The sequence below is a fragment of the Gorilla gorilla genome, chromosome 12 (genome assembly GCF_029281585.2).
Source record: "Gorilla gorilla gorilla isolate KB3781 chromosome 12, NHGRI_mGorGor1-v2.1_pri, whole genome shotgun sequence".
Lineage (NCBI taxonomy): Eukaryota > Metazoa > Chordata > Mammalia > Primates > Hominidae > Gorilla > Gorilla gorilla.
The window spans coordinates 138018886-138043325 of NC_073236.2; the positions used below are offsets into that span (position 1 = coordinate 138018886).

Here is a 24440-nt window from a genome sequence, read left to right on the forward strand (position 1 = left end):
ACAAAGGGCTGCCTTTTTGCCTCAGAGGTGTGCAGTAGCCAGCTGCAGAGCCATGGAGGTGACCGGAGTGCACAGCATCTCTGAGGCACTGACAGGGTCAGCTGAGGTCCTGGACAAGGACACAGTGCTGGGCTGAGCCCTTCACGGGTGTTGCTGGGCGGCACCACCAGTGCCCCCACATCCTCCTCTCCTTCCAGATCACCGCCCCATCAGCAGACACGCTGTACACAGAATACGAGGGCAGGAGGATACACACTCCCCAAACTCATATCCCAGAATTGCTTTCCAAGGCCTCCATTTGAAATATGCTAAACCTTTGGAGACCAAGAGGGCTCTGTTGGTTTAAGCAGGGTCTCGAGCCACGTGGAGTTGAACACAGATGGAATGGAATGTGCCTGGTGGTTGAATGTGTTGCCACCATGGAAGTAGATACCAGGAACTGCAGTAGGAGAATGGATCAGAGAGAGAAGGGACAGAGGGTACTTGTTTGTAGTTGGGGATACGACTGTATTCACGCTTTACATTAACAAATAGAGAGCAAATCATGAGCAATGAACCATGTCAAATGGCAGGAAGCACTGGAAGTTTGACGCCAGATGATTCCAAAAGTTGCTACACTGAATCCAAGAGCTTGCAAAATGTAGGGATAGGGAAGTAAAACCAATTCAAGTGAAAATAGAAGACTAGAAGGTACTGAAACGTACACTTCATCAGAAAGTTCCCACCATGGGAAGGGAATCATTTAGGAAATTTAAAACATGTAAAGCTTTAGAGACTAAAGGAACAGCCGACGCTTCTATCACATCGATAGGTAAACTAAGGCCCAGCCAGAGTCCGGGTGCTCAAAGAGGTGTTAACAACACCAAGCCTGGAGCTCAGGCCCTTGGTCGTGTGGTGTGCTCTACACATCACTACCCTGGATACGCTCAGGCTGTTTGTGAAATGTTTCACATATTAAACCAAACCCTGCTTGATAGGATTATACCGATATTGTCCTGGCAGAGACCAGATGAACTGCTCACTTTTCTTTTCCATGTGTACTTGACTTTCCACACACACTCACCTTCTCCAACTATCTTGACCAACTATTTTTTTTCTACTCTTGCTTATTTATTGTCCCTCTTCCTCCACTACCTTCCCATGCCCAGCAAGTTCTAATGGAGTAGGAGCCATGGCAGCTGCCAGGAGATGGAAAAGCAATGAAAGTGGGCAGGCCCCCTGCAAGGGAGCCAGCCAGCTGCAGGTGCAGGGGAGTTCAGAGGACATGTGAGCAGGAGGCAGCCCACCTCCCACGCCTCGATGGCCCAGACATGTTCTCCAAGGTTGGGATTCAGACACCCACCATGTCAATGCCCTACGGCCCAGACCCCATCCTCCCAAACGTCCTCCTAGCCAGACACATTGTCCTCCAAACTCTCAGCTGTCCCAGGTGATCATGAGTGAAGCCCAGTTGTGCTCACTTCTAACTGCAGCATCCATTCTAAGGAAAATCTCCACTCCCCTCCTCTAAACCTCATGGGGCCAACATCGCACAGTCTGAACAACAAGTGAGCCATCTTGAAAAGGAGGGCGGCTGTGCGTGTGAATGAGCAGGGAGAAAATGAAACAGGAGCCCCACCTTACCCCCAGTCACCTCACTGAATAGCACCAAGCCAAGTGGGGTGACATCACTTCCCAGCAATTGGGACTCATAGATGGTCACGGTGGGCCTAGTTATCTGTTTTAGTGAATGGTGCTGTGCAGGTGGCCTCAGCGCAGAACAGACTGTGTCAGACAAACATATTGATGCACTGATGAAGGAGAAGGAAGCTGGGAAAAGCTCCGGTCATTATGACCGGCGACACCAAGGGCAGGCTCTGGAGGAGCCATCCGTGCACAGCTGCATCTATTATCTGCTAACTGAACAAACACAGAAGGTATCCACCAGAACCAGTCTACTCAGATACAGGTGGCCCTGCGAGGAGGTTGGTTGGTGTTGGGCTTAGACTTGACGGGTTGTCCGGTGGTGATTCAGCATGAAGGTGTGGCTGGCTCTGAGATTATTATCTCAGATTATCCCCTCACAAATGAAAATATAAAAGGAATCCCAGAAATCTGTTTATTTCATATTTGAAATGTTATGTAGACTATAGATGAATTTTTTTCTTGAATTATCTGGTGATTAAAATTGTTATTCTTGTTTTGCTTATTATGTTTTTAAGGGATGATAACATTTCACCCTAGTGTTTCAGGGCTGATAGAGACTTAGAAGTCATCTAACTGCCCTCATCTTACAAATATAAAAAGTGACATCCAAATTGATGAAGGGACTCCCTGAGTCACGCAGCAAGGTGGCAATGAAGTCCTTCAGCTCTTGCCCCTACCCCATGCTTGTGTCTTCCTGGGCAGCGGTCCCCATCCTTTCTGGCACCAGGGACCGGTTTCATGGAAGACAGCTTTTCCACGGTTTGGGGGTGAAGAGGATGTAATTCAAGTGCATTACATTTTTTGTGCACTTTATTTTTATTACTACAGCGTAATATATGATGAAATAAGTTTACAACTCACCATAATGTAGAATCAGTGGGAGCTTGTTTTTCTGCAACTAGGTGGTCCCATCTGGGTGTGATGGGAGACAGTGACAGATCATCAGGCATTAGATTCTCATAAAGAGCACACAACCTACATCCCTCACATACACAGTTCTCAGTTCTCAGTAGGGTTCAAGCTCCTGTGAGAATCTGATGTGGCTGCTGATCTGACAGGAGGCAGAGCTCAGGTGGTCATGCAAGCAATAGGGAGCAGCTATAAATACAGAAGAAGCTTCGCTCGCTTGCCTGCCGCCCCCTCCTGCTGTGTGGCCCAGTTCCTAACAGGCCACAAATCACAACCTGTCAAGAAAAACTGGTTTCCTAAGAAACATGAAACTGTTTCTCTTCCCTTTCACTAGTGCAACTGGTCTAAATTGTTTTAGAAGCATTGATAGAAGAAACAAACAGGACAATCATTAGTTTCCAAAACTTTAAGGAGCGACATGTTTGTTGGATAATTGGATACCTGAATAAAAATAAAAAATAGCAAAAGTTTCTTGTTATTATCACTATTACACAGCAGTTCCTATCATTCATGGAGTACCTAGCAGGTGCCAGATTCAGTACTAACCTCTTTACATATATATATATATTTTCATTTCATCCTTAATGCAGCCATGTGAGATTAGCATTTTTCTGACTTTACAGCTGATGATGTTAATGTATAAGATTGAACATCTGTCCAAAGTCAGTAGACCAACAAGACCTGCCATGTGCAATGCAAGCTCCTCCTGGTCCACACACACTGTGTCCTGCTCTCACACTCTCTCCCAGCACCTTCTTACCCAGGGTCTGACTGTACCAAGAAGCTCCCTCACGGCCCTTGGTCCTCCTGGCCTCTCTCATCTGTCTAAAGATCTGGGCACCCTCCTCAGCTCACTTTCTCATCCCAGTCCCCACCTGAACATGGCGCTGGCTGTCTTCTGCTCCCCGCATCTCTAGCCTGCACCTCCTCTCTTCTGTCCTCCGCTTCGCACCTATCCAACATGCATTTTAATTGCATTATTGGGTGCTTGAAAGAACTCGAATCACTCCCTGTTTCCTGGGTCAAAATCCAGAGTCCCATCATTCATCCACGAGGTTGATCGGACCCTGCCGGACTCTCCACTCTGACCTCCACCCCCTGGCCCAGCCCCTCTCTATGCTCCAACCTTTGGGGTTTGCTTTTGTTTTAGTTTTCTGAGCCCCTGGTGTTCTTACCTATGTTCATGTCTTTTGCAGATTGTTTTAATTGGGATGTATTGAAATGCTTTGTTTCCCTCCCAGACATCCTTTACATATCTGTGAGAGCTCATCGGCAGCCTCACCTCTTCCTGAAAGCCTTGCTAGCACCTGTGCATGCCTGCCCTCTGTGTACAGGACATAGAGCCCTCTGCATGTTTTCATCATGGGATTTATCACACTTCATCCTTTCATTCCGCAAATGCCTGTTGAGTGTCTATGACATGCCAGGTGTTTGGCGCATGGTGTACACAGGAGTGAGTGGTTCTAAAATGGTATTTGTGACTTGTCTAAATCCCTTGTTAGAGCATAAAGCCTTGTTGTGAGGATCTGTGCCACTCATCTCTGAACTCCAGCATAGCCCATGACCCAAAATAGAAGAGTTGCCCAAATAGTACACACTGGTCAGGGTCATGACTGAATGATGATTCACTACCCCAGATCCAAAGCCAAGCTAGTCAAGGTGTGCAGGACCCCCCCTGCAGAATAATGGGCCAGTGAGAGAGGCCACACATCTCACCCTGCAGAATAATGGGCCAGTGAGAGAGGCCACACATCTCACCCTGCAGAATAATGGGCCAATGAGAGAGGCCACACATCTCGTTCTGCATAAATGCAGTATTTGCCTGCGGTAGTTTGCCTCTATGTCTCCCCTACCCCACCTATTTTTTTGTAGTATATATATTATTTCTACAACAAAAATGAATTTGTAATGTAGCTTTGAAAATCGTTCTTTCTCAGTGAGAACACTTGGAAACAGGATGGGGAAAATCACACACTGGGGCCTGTCGTGGGGTCGGGGAAGCGGGGAGGGATAGCGTTAGGAGATATACCTAATGTAATATACCAACATGGCACACATATACATATGTAACAAACCTGCATGTTGTGCACATGTACCCTGGAACTTAAAGTATAATAATAATAAAAAAAAGAAAATCGTTGTTTCTCAAGGAAAGATTGTGAGCTTCTGCTGTAAGGAAGGGTCTCATCCAAGCCTGGACCAATTTCAGCGTGATTTAGTGGTGATTACCCTTAACACTGAAGTTGTTTTCTGGAATGCTGGCTTGGGACTAATAACATCTAAGACTGAGGAAGTTCTGCACAACTTTGAATGATGCAGTTGCTTTCATACAACATTGACAAGCCCTAGGGCTCATCTCGTTTCGGGAGGTTATCAAGTCTAAAGATATAATTTAATCCATAAAATATACAAATCCAAATATATCCGAAGCTCTTTCACGACATAGACATTTTTATATTTTACATAAATATATATGTAAATATAATGTGATTAAAATAAATCTTGCTTCAGATGTATATTATACATAGTATATATTTGGTAAAATGTTTCATAAATTTGTATTGTCAATTGCATGTTATACACATTATGCAAACCAATCTCATGAATTTTCGTAGGATCTGTGGAATTATAGGAATGAGGAACTAGGAGACTTGGACTGAATGTGAATGGTAACTAGACAAGTGTGAGTGGTATTTATTTGCACTATCACTTCATTAACAGATTTCAGCACACTTCGGGGAACATGTATGTTATGTCTCTCTGGTGTTTGTGCTGATGACATTCATGATAAGCCTTTAAGTACCTTGATCAAGGCCCCCATTGGTCTGATTTTAAAAGACAGTAACACAGATATTTTTTCTCTCTCTCTCCCCTGCCTTCTCTATTTTTTTTTATTAGTGTATATGGTTGTCCCTTGGCGAAAAAAAGAAAAACACAAGATAAACAGCCCCAGGAACCTGCTCCTAAACGAAAGCCATTTGCCGTGAAAGCAGACAGCTCCTCAGTGGATGAGTGTGACGACAGTGATGGGACTGAGGACATGGATGAGAAGGAGGAGGATGAGGGGGAGGAGTACTCCGAGGACAATGATGAGCCAGGGGATGAGGACGAGGAGGACGAGGAGGGGGACCGGGAGGAGGAGGAGGAGATCGAGGAGGAGGATGAGGACGATGACGAGGATGGAGAAGATGTGGAGGATGAAGAAGAGGAAGAGGAGGAGGAGGAGGAGGAAGAGGAAGAAGAAAACGGTAATCTTTAAAATATTAGCAAAGTAACAAGTCGTGATTTGGGTCCACTGTTCAAGGTGAATTGCTGGCTGTTACTATGAATGACTGGCATATAAAGAAATCGTTCTGCTCGGTCAATACTGAGAAAATTAACCCCTTATATGAACTGAACACTTCTGTTAAAGAATTCTTCAGATTGTCTGTTACACTTCAGATTTTATGTCAGTCTAATTTTTATTCAGGTTGGTTGTCAGTAATTTACTGAGATATTTATGGTGTACCTTTTTGATTAGCTTAACAAAATGTATCAAGGAAGTTAAGTTAGCAGACCTGGTCTTTAATTTTACATTTTCCTGAATGCTGTATCCATGAGATACAATGATTGGGCAAAACAGTGTTGTTGGAATGGCTTAGCCCAGGTACCTCCATAGGGGAGTTGGAAGTCCTGCCTAATGACTGGTACATCAACTAGCAAAGTGGGTTTTGTCTGTAGATTGCCAAAGCTTTGCTTGAGTGATGGTCACATGATTGGGATGAAAGGAAGTAGTATTGCTACAAGATAATCAGCCGGTCATCTGCTTCCATATGTGAGAGCTGTTTCTGATCTGGGGTTTCCGGTGCTCTGAGACACGCCAGGGAGAAGGCCGCCATGCTGTGTGTTGGGAATGTTCCCGGCAGTGCGTTTATGGTGACATGGCTTTCGTGTCCAGTGTTCTGTTACTATCCGACGCACAATACCACTTCAGAACTAACCCTTTCATAGAAGTCATTTCTTCTGAGGAAAGAGGTGGGAGTTTTGTGGTTTTGTTTGTTTGTTTGCTTGTTTGTTTTTTTGCAAAGCCTGGCTATCATCTTTATTGGCTTAGGGTTTTCCTCAAAGAAATGCCCAAACATGTTGTAAGTGAAGGGAATTTTCTTTCTTGCCCCTCTCCCTTGGGCTCAAAAGTTCTTCAAGAATCTGATTACCAGGAGAACTAATTTCTGGACACAAAGGGTAGTTGTTTCAGCCAGTGGGTAGGGCCTCCATACATCAGGGAGATGTGAGTTGCTCGTTGCTAATCTCATGTGCAGGCTTAAATTACCACTCCTCCTTCAGAAGTCAGAGGAGTTTGTACTAGGAAACCTGAATTTTATGAAATAATCCTAGATTGTTACAGTGGCTTAAGATTCTTATGCAAACAATCCATCACTTACTTACATGTACATATATACACAGGCACAGATACAGAAGATAGATAGATATGTACATATATGTACAGAAGATAGATGGATATGTATATATACACATAGATGCATATGTACACACACATAGATATGTACATACACATAGATGCATATGCACACACACATGCATTACATAAATTAAAATTAGTCTCCCAAGATTTTTTGTCTCACTATGGTAGAATGCTGGGTAGAGAAGGCCTATCAGAACACCTATCAACAGACTTACCATCATCGCTATTAAATCTACCAGGGACACAAGGCACCAGTGTCATTCATGAGATGCTAAGAATTAAAATAATAGATTTGTGTAGTAAAATATTTGGAAAGTAGATCAACCTGGCAAATTATTTCTGGACACTGTATTAAGTGAGTGTCATTTTGAGTGACCTCATTAATTGTGGAGGCTGATTAATGATTTGTAACTTGCCCAGGGCTTACTAGAAAGATGGTATACAATGTGGCTCTTTCATGTTCTCATCCCGTTTGGAAAGCAGGAGGCATTCATGTTTGGTGCGACGGATTAAGATAGGAAATCTGTAAATAGGTATCGTTTACACCAGGGGCCTTAACCAGGTTTTAAGTTTTGCTCTTCATTTTCTAGAATTAAAAATTCAATTTTAGTTTATTTATGGTCAAATTTAAATATTTCTTTAAAAATACAAAGTGATGTACTTTGAAAGGTAGTCAGAAGCCTTATTGAAATAGCTTTAGAATGTGACTGCGTAGGGTTTGTCTATTCTGACTTGAACACTTAGGATATAATTGTTTTTAAACGCTGGAAAGCAAACTAGAATTAAAGACATTTTTGCCAGAAAAATGCAAGTAAATGGGCACCCAGTGGATGTGTGACAGCACCGCCAAAGGAGCGACTGGCTGATCGTGCCTCAGGACCCAGGATTTCTAACTCTGTGGCCAGACCTGGCATGGTGCCCACCACTCACGTGGTCAGCAAATGCTGAGTCCAGAGCACGGAAGACAGGAGGTGCTGAAAGCAAACACTTGTGAAGAGGTAGCAGGACCATGAAAGAATTCATAGTTAATTGTGGAGTGCCTGGTTTCAGAATTCATGTTCAGCAGCTGGCTCCCTAAGGAAATAACTTCTATTATCACCTATGACAGGACTTTTAAAGGAATCAAGTGAGCTACTCAGGAAGGTGCAGCCACAGGGAGATGTTGAGAGATAACCTACCTGCTAGCAGTGTGAGACAGGTGCACCCAGTTTACTGAGCATCCTGGCAGGGTGCAGCCACAGAGAGATGTTGTGAGATAACCTACCTGCTAGCAGTGTGAGACAGGTGCACCCAGTTTACTAAGCATCCTGGCAGGGTGCAGCCACAGAGAGATGTTGTGAAATAACCTACCTGCTAGCAGTGTGAGACAGGTGCACCCAGTTTACTGAGCATCCTGGCAGGGTGCAGCCACAGGGAGATGTTGAGAGATAACCTACCTGCTACCAGTGTGAGACAGGGGCACCCAGTTTACTGAGCATCCTGGCAGTAGAGCGTGATACTCCACTCCCTTTCAGAGAGCCTCTCATGAGAATCCCAGATCCCAGGCAGCCACTTAGAACCAACAGCATTTGCATGCCCTTGTGGGGACCTTCCACCAGGTTTCCATTGCCACAGATTCTCTGGAGGGACACCGAAGGCTTGTTTGATTCCTAAGGCAAACAAATGCATTTCTCCTAAGACATACTCACCTGAGAGGCCTGATTCCTGGAGACATGCTCACGAAGCCTTTCTCTGGGAGAAAGATGTCTCCATTGGAGGAGCCCCACATGGGTGTTTCAACACCCCATTTAGCCAACGTCACCTGCAGGTACTCCAGCTGGATGGAATATCTTCTAGTCTCTTATACCCCAGCAGGGTCAGAAATCTCCAAGCAGCTTCTATATCAAAGGAACAGGATAACTGTTGATAGAACAGTCATTTTACGTGATCAAACTCCTAGTTACGTTTAATGTATTAAAAGGAGGCTTTGAAAGGCATACATCAGACCATCTCCTGTTTGAATGTTCTCACTTGTTGAGCACGTTATATTTTACCTCACTGTTAAATGTAGTGCCAAAATCACTATCAACAAATGTAAATGTCTGCCATGACAGCAGCATCTTTAATGTGAGATGTGCAGCATAAGTACGGGAGATTCCGTATGGTGCCTACCAGAGATGTCCTTTTGTCCTCCCAGTGGCTTGGCAGAAACCATGCACTCTCTAAAAGCTGGGGGGTCCCATTCCTCTGATTGCTGGAGTTCTGGGTCAGCATCCCGAGGCTGGCCTTTCATGTTCCTTGGGTGACACTCTTAGTGACTGCTATGTCCCTGGGCCAGCAACCGATTCCCCTGCAGTTGATTGTGCCCCTTTTCTAACACAGAGAAGCACAGACAGAGACCTGAGATTAAAAGGAAGCCACGTGGCCAGAGCACAGAGCGGAGTGTGACTCCCGCGCCCGTCCTGCGTGGCACAGGTGGCCGTCTGAGTGCAGAAACCAGGGCGTCGTGACGGAGCTGCTGGGACAAGGTCATGCTGGCCTCAGCCTTGCGAGTAGAGAGAAAGTCTCAGGCGATTTATCCCGGCTGGATGCCATTATTTGTTCATCCGGTCGGGTATTTTCACCTCTATAATAAACTGAAATGTGGACTTTACTAAGAGGTTTTGTTTTAGATAAAACAAATGTATACAAACTCCCAGATTATTACAATAGGAACCCACAGGTTATAGAAGGACTATTATTTATAATTTAAGATTAAGTATTTATTTTAATTTCAAGGATCCTCCAGCATTGTTGCTTATATGAATCAAAATAGTCCTAATAATGTAAGTTTCCAATAGGCATATTTAATCACATTGTTGAATTTGATCTTCACATGGATTGCATAAGATGGGTAGGGCAGAAGCTCTTTTACTCTCATCATACAAATTAGAAACTGAGGCTAATTAAGATTATATTATTTTCTGTAGGTGGGGGATAGATAATCAAACACTTTGCATGGTTTTCCTTGTAATGGAACTCGTGTTCTCCTGATCACCTTCTGCTTATTTGAACAACAGGGGATGATACCTGAGAAACTCATTTCAGATTAAGTTCATGTTTAATTAGGCAAAGTTATATTTATTATACGTAGACCTACCATAGGCTGGTCTTTTGCATGAAGAATTTTGTTTTCAGAATACATCATTACAGTCTAAGTCTGCACCAATTAAAAATCCCCTTGTTATCCTAAAGTTAAGAAAGTTATTGTTCAATGGCCATAGATTTTTCTATTATCAGATCTTTTTATGTTATGATAAATATTTTTTGGATTCATGTGATTTGAGAAATATATAGTAAATGGATATATAATACCTAGCAAGGTATGGTTTATGTTCATACTCCAGTCCACTAAAATATCTCTAAATCAATGTATACACACACATACATATATTCTTTATAGCAGACATTGCATCTTCCCTTAGACAGGAATCAACATTTCCTGAGGAAGAGCCTAGCAATGTGCTTTCTAGACTAAAGAAAGCTTCCGTGTGTGCAGCTGCCTTTAGCACATAGATGTTGCTTTAAATGCCCTGTTTCTGGAATACTTTGGAGAATGTATGAGGTTCTTTCTTCACTACTCTTTACTGAATCTCAGGGCTGCCTTGCCACTTGATCACGGGGCTAGATCAGGTGACACGCAGGTGTCTTCCTTTTCTAAAGTCTTCCTGGCTTCCTGTATCGCGTTCTCCAGATCAGTGACCCAAAGATGTGCGGTGGTGTCCTGGGCTGCTGGCCTCTGAGGAGGAGGGGCTGCTTGAGAGGAAATCTGTGTGGTCACCTTAGGGCCTTCTCCAGGTGCGATCTGATGGCCGCGGACATTAGGGCCTTCTCGACTTGCCATCTGATGGCTGTGGACGTTAGGGCCTTCTCGACTTGTGATCTGATGGCTGCAGACATTAGGGCCTTCTCGACGTGCGATCTGATGGCCACGGATGTTAGGGCCTTCTCGATTTGCGATCTGATGGCCGTGGACGTTAGGAACTTCTTGATGTGCGAAATGATGGCTGCAGCTGCTCTGGGCAAGGCATGGAGGCCGCCCTGAGGCAGAGTCGATGTGGGGGTCAGGGGAGTCGAACAGGAGGCAGGGGCTGCTTTTGTTGGAGGAGTGTGCCCTGACTGTTCGGCCAGCTGTGGGATCACCATGGCCAGTAATCCATGCCTGTTCCATTCTAGTATCAGGCTCTGTCCTCACTGTAAATCAGTCCTGTGCATGGGACAATTTTCTAACGGGGCGTTTCCACTCCCCACCTTCTTTTTTAAAGGGAATTCAAGGCAGAACTCATGCTATAAAAATTCCTTCTCACAGAAACATTTCTTTTTTCATGGTAAAGTTCCCAGGGTGTGTTTTCTTTCAAACAGGATGAGGTGCTAGCCCCAAGTTGCTAGAGCATCCTGGTATTTGTGGAAGACAAATTTTCATAGGCTTGAGTTTTCACAGGAGGACAGCATGGAGGGGGTGAGGGGTCTGCTGTGTGGCCTCTGAAATCCCCAGCTTCCCTGCAGGACACCATTCTCCATATTGATTAGCCAATTATCCTCTCCTGTCTTTCTCAGGGAAATATCCCTGATGAGGAAAGCAAGTTGAAACGCAGACAGACTGTGAAAAGCAGAATTAGCCAACCAGTTTTCACTGCAGTCAGCAGAAAAGGCAATGAGTTCTGAGACCAACATAGAAACAAAGATCATATGTTTGGTATGCGTGGCTTCAACCAGAGGAAGACTGTGGACACAGTTGGGAGAAAGAATATGATGATTTGGTATCATCTTAAAACTAACCTCTCCCTGCATCCACAGAGGCATTTTTAGGACATGGCATGTGCAGCTACGTTGAAGTACATGGCACTGCGTCTTGGGAATGAGTAATCATAGAATTAGACATTTTTAGGTGTCAATATATGATTTTATAAAACCTAAACTCTCTTCATGCAAACTGTGCTAAATTATAGAAATATAATTTATCCTATTTTTCATAAACCATCAGGTACTTTGATACAAAGCAAAAATCTGGCTGCAAATATCATGCCATGTACATTTAAGATGCAGGTAGAGGCCAGGTGTGGTGGCTCACGCCTGTAATCCCAGCACTTTGGGAGGCTGAGGGGGACAGATCACCTGAGGTCAGGAGTTTGAGACCAGCTTGGCCAACAGGCCAAAACCCTGTCTCTACTAAAAATACAAAAATTAGCCGGGTGTGGTGGCACATGCCTGCAATCCCAGCTACTTGGGAGGCTGAGGCAGAATAATTGCTTGAACCTACTTGGGAGGCGGAGGTTGCTGTGAGCTGAGATCGCAGCCTTGCACTCCAGCCTGGGTGACAAGAGCAAAACTCCATCTTGAAAAACAAAAAAAGATGCAGGTGGATGCATAAAGTCCTGGGGAAACTCCTTTTAGCATGATAATGAAAACAGAAAATGTAAGATAGTGGGGTCGAATATGTTTCTGTTCAATTTGCTTATAAAGTCCACTCTAAGAAAATAACAGTTTATCTGCTATGCCTTGTGAATTTAGGTTTCATTCCAAGTTCTGGTTTATCCACGGGTAGATGGAGTTGAGGAATGAGGTGTGTTTCCAGCTCTGGCTGTGTCACATGTCCTAAGCGAGTCACCTAGCTTCACTGGACCTCAGTTTCACTTAAGATTAGGATAATAGTACATGCCCTTCCTTCACTTCGCTGTCTTATTTTGAAGCTTAAAGAAGTTGCAGAATATAAAAACGACTGAGAGATGTGAAGCAGTTCAGAACCATAACATCACAATTGTGATTAAGGACAATTTCAACATGATATTATGCTCCCACCCATTTATTCACGTTCTTCTGTAACCCTGAACGTAACGTCCATGACCCCCTCCCCACACGCAGCAAGTATATCATGTATATTAAGGCTTCAAGAGTTTAAAAGATTCAGAATATCATGACAGTTCATTTCAAAACACGGTGTGTTTTTTTTCTCTGTGCCCAGAAGGGCACTGGGTTGCATGCAGACACAAAACTAAACAGAGTCACCATTTTCTGGAAGAAATACATAATACAGTATGGAAGAGGTGTGTATATAAAAAATACAAAGCATGGTTCTTTACAGGGGGCAGAATTAGAAGTCATAAACTGAGGTGGAGGCTTTAAGTATTTGATTTGAAAATAAAAACATACATTTCTGAATACTGAGGCTCACTAAACTTCAGATTGCTAAGAAAGTGGTCATGTTGTCTCTGCAAGCTCTGCCGAAGCAGATCAGAGTCTTCTCTTTGATACGGATGAAATATGGAAGACTAGAGACAAAGAGAAGGAACCCTGATGTCCTCTCAGTTTCCCTCCCAATCTAGCACATTTATGTGAGCAGCCACCTGTGTCTCAAACCCATTCTGGAAAACAGAAGAACCAGAATTTTCACAGTCTTATCTCTGTTCCCCGGGTTCCAAGCACTGACAATAAAAGCAATCACTCTGGGGACAAGGAGTCTTCACGGTCATCCAGCTGATCCAGAAAGTCTCTGACCCGTGCCTGTGTGTGTGTGTGTGTGTGTGTGTGTGTGTGTGTATGTGTGTACATGACAGAGACAGGGGGTAGGGGGAAGAGAGAGAGAAAGAGAGAATGAGACAGACAGAGAGACAGAGACAGTGGTGTAATTCGTTCGAATGTTTCAGTCTATCTCTATCTGAGTAGCTGTTGACTCCAAACAGCTCATTCTCTGGGTAGAAGAATGTGACTCTTATTTTTTTAATCCCTTAATTTATGTAAGCCAGATACCTAAAATGTCATCAAATAAAAAGACCCTCAAAGCTTTATAAATAAATGAGACTTAATGCATTCACCTTTTAGCTCATAGAAAGGACAGCATTGAAATCACTGTAGCACACAAGAACGTGAAAGCGCTGTCCCACATGTGTGCTGCTCTGCTGGTGGGCCATTTATAGAAAATACATGTCATATGAATACATATCTATAAATTACATATATGAGGTTGTATATATATGTATGTTATAAAAATCAAAATCAGGCAGGGGGCTATGGCTCACGCCTGTAATCCCAGCACTTTGGAGGCCAAGGCGGGAGGATCATGAGGTCAGGAGATCGAGACCATCCTGGCTAACACGATGAAACCCCGTCTCTACTAAAAATACAAAAAATTAGCCAGGCGTGGTGGCGGGTGCCTGTAGTCCCAGCTACTCCAGAGGCTGAGGCAGGAGCATGGCGTGAACCTGGGAGGCGGAGCTTGCAGTGAGCCGAGATCGCGCCACTGCACTCCAGCCTGGGCAACAGAGCAAGACTCCATCTCAAAAAAAAAAAAAAAATCAAAATTAGAGCCCAGCTCCCTCTGAACTTCCACCTCTGCATCCATGCTGGCCACCATGGCAAACACTAGACCAATGTGTTTATTTAAATGTAAATAAGTTAAATTCATTACAACTGAATAATGTTAAAAATTCACTTCCTCGCCACGCCAATCGCATGTGGGTTGCCCTATGCGGCTCATGGCACCGTGCTAGGCAGTGTCCACACAGAACTTCCTGTCACCTTCTATAGCACACCTGGGCGCTGGGCACCCTGTCCTGGGCCTGTTGCCACTGAGCTCAGTGCAGTCTCTTCTCCTGATGCTCCAGAAACCCCATCTAAACATGCACACACGTGTGCTTGAAGAGCCACACACACCACAGTCTCCTGTGATCTGTTCCAGTCTTTGGATGAGGCAAATCACTTCAAAAAAAAACTTCCCTTACACGTTAAACCACTGGGTTCCTCTTTCTTTGAATCCAAAATTGTTCAGTCTTCGGAAGAATTCAGAAAATAAATTTTTGTTCAGTGTTCAAAGTGAAGCGACATTAACAACTTGAAGCCAAGGCATCCTCACCCCTCTGCGTTTTTTTCTGGCCCAAGTTGTGTTTTCTTCAGCCTAGGTGGTATTTCTTCCATTTTGGGGCTAGAATCTGTGTCGCCTGAACTTCCTCCGAGTAGAAACAGAGATACCTAGGGACCAGGTCTTCTCTATCACCTGGGAGCCCTGGGGTAATTTCCGTGGCTCTCTGAGCTCTCACCTGGGTTCTCTGCAGAAGGGCCCTGTCAGCTCGGTGGGGGCTGTGGAAGCTGCCTGGTCCATTAGACCAACATGAGTTGGATTCCTAGATGTATGTCCTAGCCCTATGACCTTGAACTCCTCCTCAGATCCATCCCTTCATCCATAGGATGATGAGAACGGTGTGAGGTGTGAAGAGTGTGTCACTCAGAGGTCCTCCGTGAGCCTCCAGGGAGCCTCCCAGGCACGCTGACACAGGCAACCTGGCTTCTGCCTGCTGGTGCCATTGTTCTCCTTTAGACTGTGCATGTGGTTGGCCCAGGCTTCCCTGGCTTCAGCAGAAGGCATCCAGGGTTGTGTCTTGATGCCAAGTTGGTGTGTCCCAGCCTCAACCTCCCAGCCCTCCACCTGCCCTTCCAGCACACTCCACCAGCACGTGGCTCCACTGCTCCTGGAGCTTCAGGCACACAACCCTGGGCATTGGCACCCTCTCTTTCCTCCCCCAGAACACTCTCCCTGGCACAGCTCACTTTCCCACCTCTTCAGATCTCTGCTCAAGTGGCACCTTCTCAATGAGGACTTGCCCGACCCCCCATCCCACGTACTGTCCGTTGTCTTTTGATTTTGCTTCATTTTTCGTGGAACACACGTCACTATGTGGCATCACAGTATTTATTGCTCTCTATTTTTATCTCTTTCACCAACTGCAATGGAACAGCCATGACTACAAGGATTCTGTCTCTTTGGTTCATTGTTCATCTCTAAGTGCGACAATAAACAGCTGTTAAATGAATAACTATCATTCTGTTAGTTTCCTCCTTCTCCCCCCAGTGCCATGCCCAGCAGAGCTTGGTTGTGCAAAATTGTGATCATTACATTTCTCTTGGATCTGATAAAAGGGTTGTGCTACATTGCCCTCTCCAAAGACTTTGCAGTTTTCAGTTTGATGAAAGTATCTAGGCACCTCCATATCTCACCTAGGTAAATACATGGCTCATGGAATTTCATAAATGCCTCCTATCTTAAATAGACGTTTTCCTCCGTGCCTCAATTCCCTGTGTAAGATCATTCTTCTGAGAGACATGTTGTTGCAGCTTAATCAGCTGTGGGGGAATCTTCCAAAACCTGAGCCAGTGCCTCTCTAAAGCTGCTATTACATCACACCATCAATGGCCGTGGGAGTGTAGGCAGTGTCTGGCCTGCGTGCTTCCTTTCGGTCGTCAAGAAGGCTTTTGGGCAGTGACAGGAACCAAGATGACTTTAGAAATACGTGACTTAGTGGGGCATTCTCACGTATGTGTGAAGGGGGGACAGGCGCCTTCCTGGGTTCCCTGAGCCCTGCACTGAGGGCGTGGACAGGAGTGAGGTGATGCACGCTCCTTTCCTGGAGTTGAGGAAGGCATTGCCCCTGCTGCATGGAGTAGATTGATTTACAGAGACAGAAAGCAAAAGACAGCAGCCGATGCAAAGGCACAGGGAAACAAACTTCAGTCCAGAGAATCCCTTCTATTGGTGGATAAGTAGGTCGAGCTGCTCAACGCACAGACATTTATGGTAATGAGACGGAGGCCCAGAAATAACCATACAGAGAACAACACACGCAAAATGGCTGGGAGTGTATTTGGGGTAATTTGCATATAATGCACCAAAACCAGCTCCCCAGTAATTAGCACCCAGAAGAACAAAGAAGCGACCACACAGACCCTGCAAGGCCCAGCAGACGTGAGCATCGCTGAGGGTGGAGGAAGTACTTGCAAGGCGCAGCAGACGTGGGCATCGCTGAGGGTGGAGGAAGTACTTGCAAGGCGCAGCAGACGTGGGCATCGCTGAGGGTGGAGGAAGTACTTGCAAGGCGCAGCAGACGTGGGCATCGCTGAGGGTGGAGGAAGTGTCTGCAAGGCCCAGCAGACGTGAGGTATTCAAAGTGCGCACTAGGCATCCTCTCTGGCACTGGTATCAGTCTCTCCAGGTGTGTCTGCTTCTCCGTCTGCCACGGCAGGTGAGGAGCAGAGGGAAGGCCCAACCTGGGAGGGGAGATTTCCCCCAGGCCGGCCCCGCCCTTCTCCTCTCTAAGGGATGAGCGGTGAACTGCTGTCTCAGCAGGACCCGAGGCCATGACAGGCCATTTTCCCACATGCAGGGTGTGTGCAGACAGGACCATGGACCTGCACAATCTCCAAAAGTCAGAAAAAACAGTGGCAAAATGCAGCACATAAACCACAGGTCCTCCGGCCCCTCTAGTCAGTGTATGCAGTGTGGGAAGATGGTTACTAAGATGTAGTATTTCTGCTTTTCTTTGTTAAAACAAACATCCCGGGGAATTATGCTTATGACCTGGGTGAAAACCAATCTGTACAGCAAACCCCTGAAACACGAGTTTACCTATAAAACAAACCTGCACATGGACCCCTGAACCTAAAAGTTTAAAAACATGCCAGTCAATCCTAAATATTTTTATAAGCAATAGGGAAATCATATTCCAGACAGCATTCATTTTAAACAACTCTTAAGAGAAACTTTGAGTATTTTATCAGTATCTGAAAGCAAAATTCAGATACCTCCTCACCTGTACTCACAGCTCCCAGCAGCCCAGCGCTGTGCCCTCCTCGTGCCCAGCAGCCCTGACGCTTCTGCCCGCAGGACCTGGGCGAGGCGTGTGTGCCATCACGGAGGATCTGATGTGGGTACCTCACCAGTATTTGAAGCGTTGTGATTGCAGGGAGGTGGCTGTGGTAGGAAAACACCCTGTGGTTTAGAAGAGAACGAGAAAAGGAGGTCAAGGTGGAATCAGATTATGTCCGCATCTATTGAGCAAAAGAGGCAGATGAGTTATCAGAGAAGAGAGGGCCCCCACAGGGACCACAGGGGTGCCTTGAGAGGCAGGTGTGCCACTCTGCTCCGTGATATAGTGCCACTCCAGCAGTTCAGTGAAAGAATCGGGGCGCCCAGAAGTGGGCTTTCCAATCAGGTGACAGGTATTGAGGAAGAGATCTGGAATGTGTCATGTTGCACTTAGTGCAAAACTCAGTCCCTCCGTTCCATCCCCAGCTGTAGTTCTGTGTCCTTCCTGAGCACTTACTCAAATTAGGGGTCTGAGGAAGGGTTCTTCTTGAGTGGAGCTGCCTTCGGGCGGGCCTCCTTGTCTCTCCAGCTGAGGGAGCGTGCAGGACGTGAAGCCGAGATCTGTCTTTCCGACTCGAAGCAGATGAATGCCTGCTAAACACAGATCTTCCTATGTCTCAGAAAATTATCTTAGAGATGACACTGCGTTGTGACCCTCCGAATATGTCCTGGTTTTGAAAGGTAGAGGAAAGGCTTGAGATGCAGCGAAACCAAGATGGCAATTCTAGACTCATCCCTGTGGAAGGAGTATGAATGGCAAGCAGGTGACTTCAACTCCCAGGACCTAAGTTTCTTCACATATTAAATTTTGAAGGCATGATCTCAATAATTCTATCTAGCACTAAAATTCAAGGAAAATGGCAATGGCCGGCACTGGAGAAAATGTCTGTGCTAATCTATACTCAAGATGAATAAGACTAGTGGGAGCTTCTGCTGGGAGAATTTTAACCTCTGTTAACTCAGAAATCACTGAACTGTGCATATGGACAGACTACTCTGAAAATTTCCTATGATACTGGAAATAAGACACACAGCAGCACTGCTGAGTTAGATGTAGTAGGGAAGCGTGACGGTGATGGCTAGAGAGGAGCCAGGGACAGTGCGGCCTGGCGGGGAAGACACGTGCATCCCACTGTCAGTGCCGCATCACCCTCCATGTTCCCCTTTCACCTGCGTTGAACTGCAGAGCTCTGAGTTAGAAGGTGCCTCAGGGGTCTTCTAGTGAGTGAAGGGCCTCACTGGCAGTAGAGGATGAGGGAGGCAGAGGAGGGGTGCGGGGATCTCGTGCTGGAAGTGAGAATAGCTGTTCCCGGAGCGAGGCCACGTCCTGTGCTGCCTGCAGCTGAGGGGCTCCGAGGTCAGCGCCGCACCTAGGAGAGGTGCCCGACTGAAGGCCACCCAGGCTGGGAAGGTGACTTCTCCCCTCTTATGAAAGGAAAGAGACTGCAGTGTCTCAGCATGAGCCTGGGGCCTTTGAAGCGAGAGGGAAATGAACTCACGCTTCTCCGCCTGGTCGTGGCCAGGGGAGTTAAGTGGGCTCCACATAAACATGCGGCCACTGCCTGCATAAGAGTCAGGGGGTCCAGGCCTGTCCTGTACCCCCAGTTCCCTCCCTGCACATCCTTATCCTGGCTCTCAACTGTCTCCCACCCTCCTACCCATGCAGATCCCTCAGGCTTCCCAGGCACCTGGAGTGGCGAACCCAGTGCCTTCCTGAACATCAGTGCGGAGTCCTGGATTTTCCTAATTTTCTAATCTTTCCACATCAGAATGGACCCAAACTCCATTAATCAGGATCCTGGTGGATGGCAGGCTCACTAAGCTGGCAGTTCCAGCACAGCTCTGAGTAGTTGGTGATACAACCAAGGCTTCAGTCCATAAATCAATGCAGAGTATTGAAAGGAGAAAAAAAACTCTGAATATAAATGCAAAAATAGCAACAAAAACATCCCGAATGGCGAGGCAGAAGGGAGCCGCGTTACCGTCTACTATTAAAGTGCTGCATGTCTGGCTAACTAGTGTAGAATGTGCCTCCTGGGAGGCCCTGGGGTGAGAACTGTGCACGCCTGCTTGCTCTGGAAGTGGAGGCAACACTGTGGAATGTTCAGGACTGTGCTGCACCCAGCACTCCAGGTGGCTCCAGCTCTGCCGTTTCACAGTGAGTGATGGGGTAAACTGTCAGCCTCTGTGGTTCTGTATTGTCACCTTTCAGAGGGAGCAGTAGGTGCCCCAGTGCCTGTCATAGGGTCATCAAGGGACCAGACTCAGGTGAGTCAGACTATTCTGTACTCACTAACTTCATTTCCTCTGCACAGAAGGAAATGTGGTATATGAAACATTTATGGCCAGGTGCAGTGGCTAACACCTGTAATTCCAGCACTACGGGAGGTCAAGGCAGGCAGATCGCTTTGAGACCAGCCTGGGCACACAGTGAAACTGTCTCTACAAAAAATACAAAATTTAGCCAGGCGTGGTGACACATGACTGTAGTCCCAGCTACTCAAAAGCTGAGGCGGGAGGGTCACTTGAGCCAGGGGGAATGAGGCTGCAGTGAGCTGTGATTGTGCCACTGCACTCCAGCCTGGGCAACAGAGCCAGACCCTGTCTCAAACAAACAAAAAGAAATATATAGATGGTTTATGTGGTTTTTTTCCCCTTATCATTGCGATTGCTATTAAAACACCATCATCTTTTCATTAGAATGAATGCATTGTCATATTTCTGTATTTATAAGTCAAAATATATTTTGATATTGATTTATTTATGTAACAAAACACCACCTCTGTAAAGCCATAGAAAGCAGTGGTCCTTCATTATTTGAAACTCACTGGAGTGCACCTGCAGACCAGGTCTCCTCCGACCTGGGGAAGTCTGGGGCGATTTTTGCTTTGGAGTACGGTCCCCTCCTGTGGCTTCCTCTGTGTTTTCTATTCAGCTGTATGTTTACTTGCCTGGGTCCTGTGTCAGTGACCAGAAAGAACAGTAGCTCAATCAGGACTAGATGTTGCAGGAATCAAAAGTTGTGTATCTTAGGGAGAGACCACTAAGAAGCGAAGGCCTGTATATAAAGTTGTAATCCAGAGTTCTAACTCTACCAGACTCTAGTAAGGAGGGTGGAGGATAAATGGCCCACAGCAACCACGTTTCTTTTGTTTAAGAAGATGTTTTCATTTTCTAATTGTAACTGTGGAGCATAAATTGTGTATAACAATCTGACTCAAAAGAGATAAAATTCAGCCCTAAAACGTTTCATAAATCTCACTCATGGAGGTGTTGAAATCTCATGTGTAACACAACACAAGTCAGGTTTGTAGAATAACTGGCTGATAGGAAGGAAGAAGAGCCCGTGAGATCAGCCACTGAATGGGCTCTGTCTTCTGGGCTCAATTTTCTCACCTGGAGTAGTTGGGCCAGCTCTTCTCTGATTTCCGTGCCAGTGTGGTAACTCTGTGAGTCCACCCAGTGGTCAGCCCCAGGCTGGCCCCCGCTCACAGGAGGCTCCTGCTCAGAGTCTGTTGCTGTGCGGCTTTGCTGGATGACAGATTTAAAATAGAAAACCAAAAAAAGGGAGCTGAGAATGCTTTGTTGTTCTCTTTAAACCTCCATCTAAATATGTGCTTTTACTTAGAACATAAACTTGTCCTTTAAGATAATTTCCTGATAAATTGCTCTTTTATCACACATACATTCTCCCTATTTGATAGAACGATAGTCACTATATAGAAACTAGTAAAATGGAGGCCAGGCTCAGTGGCTCATGCCTATAATCCCAGCACTTTGGGAGGCCGAGGCAGGAGGATCACTTGAGGTCAGGAGTTCAAGACCAGCCTGGCCAACATGGCAAAACCTTGTCTCTACATGGTGGTGCACACCTGCAATCCCAGCTACTCAGCAGGCTGAAGCATGAGAATTGCTTGAACCCGGGAAGCAAAGGTTGCAGTGAGCTCAGATCGCACCACTGCACTCTAGCCTGCATGACAGAGTGAGACTCCATCTCAAAAAACAAAAACAAAAACAAAACCTAGTAAAATGGCCTCCTGCTTTTTGAGGTTGGAATGTTCATTTTGTGGATTGTTTGTATCACATTTTCAACCCCAGACTGGCCCAGAAAATTCTGATCTAGTTCCCATAGCCCATGCCATCATGTGACTAATTTCATTATTAGCCTCAGAAAAGCATACCTGGAAGGGAGTGTGTACAACCAGGGAGGGAATCCCAAAAGCTCACTGTGAATGACTTTGAATTCCAGATGAGGCTGATGCCCAGCAGGGATTCAGAGCCTGCTTGTTGATGGATTGACTGGCTGTTCCCCTCCACGAGCCCACATAATTAGGAGCTGACTTCATTTCACATGTGTTTTAAAAGAGTTAAATACCGGTAGCTTGAGAAATTCCATTCACCTGCCATGCTTTGAGGCCACCCACGCCATCTTCACCCGCCGTCCCCACATTTGCTGCTGTTGGGAGAGGCTCAGATGACACTGAGCAGGAGGAACTTTGAAGAAGGGTAGAAGCACACGGCAGGCTCTGTGCTCAGATGCCAATATGCTTTCCACTGCCTGTTTCCAGATTTCTTCTACCAACGGGCTGCTCTCCTCAGCAGTCGGCTCTGGGGCCAATGATAAGACAGCAAACTGCAGTCTTTAGGAGGCATATCCTGTGACATGGTTCTTGTAGGAGATCTGACGAAGGGCCAGGAAGTTTTACTATCCCCACTGAGCTAATTAAGTCTTGGAGACATGGGTCACCAGCATCACACAATTAGAAAGCAGCCAAGTCATGATGGGCGCCAAGCTGTAGAACTTCTAATTTCATATCAATGCGGTATGAGGACGAACCGTGCCCTCAGTGTGCTTTGTGATTAGAGTATAAAGCTGGAGATGCATCGGAGGTGGTCCGCGTTCTGCCGGTCTCCACACGGTTCAGGGACTTTCTCCTTGGCTGCTCTCAGCTTCACCCGTCAGCATGGCTATGACCCTGTGTGAAGAGGCTTGTCCATTTTTGTTTTAATTTTGTCGGGGGAAGGTAACTTATGAATTGAGTGGAGAAACAGATAAATGTCTGATTATCAAAAAGGTGAGATGTACTTCTTAACTATGTGCTGCTGAAGGGAGAATGTAGGGGGGAACAAACTGAAGCTAATCCTGAGATTTGGAATGTGGAGAATGACCAATGTTGTACATAACACATTTGTAGGAAGGTGAGGAAGTTCATAAGGTGGGAACCAGGACCTGTTCCCCCTGCAGGCTTTTTGTGGCTTTAGAAGCAGCAAGGAGGATTAGACAGGCTTTTTCTTTCCTTGTTCACCACTTTCAAGGTCTTGCTTCTTTTCCAAATTCTTCAGGACCACACAATGAGTTCCATAAAGGAAATGTAGGAGAACATCATGAAAATAGCATCTTGCTTGACTGTGGTTTCTTCTTTGACTCAACTTTCAAAATGCTCCAACATGTGGCCTGTGCTTTTTTGTTTTCAAATCATAGCTTATCATTCATCTCGTGGTTGGGTCTTCATAGACATAGTGATTCTGGCTGTTAAAACTTACCTGTTGTGCAGAGGTAACACAGCTTGGTTATTCTGAGGAAACTTCTCCAATCACAGCCCATGAATATAACAAAGTGCATAAATTGAGAGGAGAATATTTCCAAATATTAATTAAAATGGGATTGACTTCAAGTCCTAAAAGCTTAAACGCTAGGGTATAGCAAGGGGTATGTTGGAGATTAATACTTCCACAATGTTGCTGATTCATTCACTAGTTTGATTTTCTTTCTTTTTGCTGCTCTTGGGGAATACTTTTATCCTTATAATAAAGAAGATGATTTACAGGAATTATCCAGAAGAAGGGCAATATTTGTTTCACACAATTAGCGATTCTCTATGTCTAATAAAAGGTAAATTTGATTTGCTGAAGTTTAGAAAGGTGTGTCAGATCTTAAATATTTGTTCCTTCAGCATGGGATAATAAGGATATTATTTTCTGTTATTGACATATTGAACTCCAAGTCTTTTTTCCACCAACAAAAGCCTTTTCTGCATAAAATCCATAGAGAAAACACCAGAGCCCCCGTATCTCAGTTTTTAGTGTACTGGTATTTTGGAGAGGTCAATATACCTCATTTCTTTAAATTGTTAATAAACTTTAGACATTTTTCTTACTCTGGATTTTTAATCATAAAAACAAAGAACAGATGTGAAAATGGCATGCAGTTAACCAAATCTAATCTAAGGGTACAGATACATTTAGGAACACTTTTATTATTACTCATATTTTGCAATGTACATGGAAGCAATGACCTAGCATAGTGATTAGAGGTACAAATCACAAATGCTCTTTGAGTGTGAAACAGAATATGTTTGAGATAAAACACAGGGATTTTATGTAATTTTTAACATGGTCTTTTTAAAGAGTTTTTCTAAATACGTTTTTGAGATTAAGCATGACACTTACTCACACATTATACCCGCTCACCAAGCTTTTCCTGAGGCTGTGAGATGGAGGAATGTGCCAGCTCTGCCTGTCCAGTCAAACACTGTGCAGTAGCTGTACCAACTTACCTCAACCCCGCCTTTTATAGGCCTTTGGCTGCTGCACGCTTTCTCTCTCTCTCACTTTCAAACCTGTGGAGACACAGACAGAGGAATCAGATTTACTTTCTAAACATTTACTATGGAATTTCTGTTGTTTCACTGTGTATCATGATAAATTGTCTTGAAGGTATTGGATTCAAAA

General features: G+C 45.3%; 1 protein-coding gene across 19 annotated transcripts in view; it reads left to right on the top strand.

Moving 5' to 3' along the window:
• MYT1L (myelin transcription factor 1 like) overlaps positions 1–24440 on the top strand; it is a 539395-nt gene that overhangs the window by 377556 nt on the left and 137399 nt on the right. For all 19 annotated transcript variants that reach the window (XM_031006771.3, XM_055378700.2, XM_055378703.2 and 16 more), the window contains exon 9: positions 5494–5843. In XM_031006771.3, the coding sequence (XP_030862631.2) occupies positions 5494–5843 (350 nt within the window). The remainder of the gene's footprint in view (positions 1–5493; positions 5844–24440) is intronic.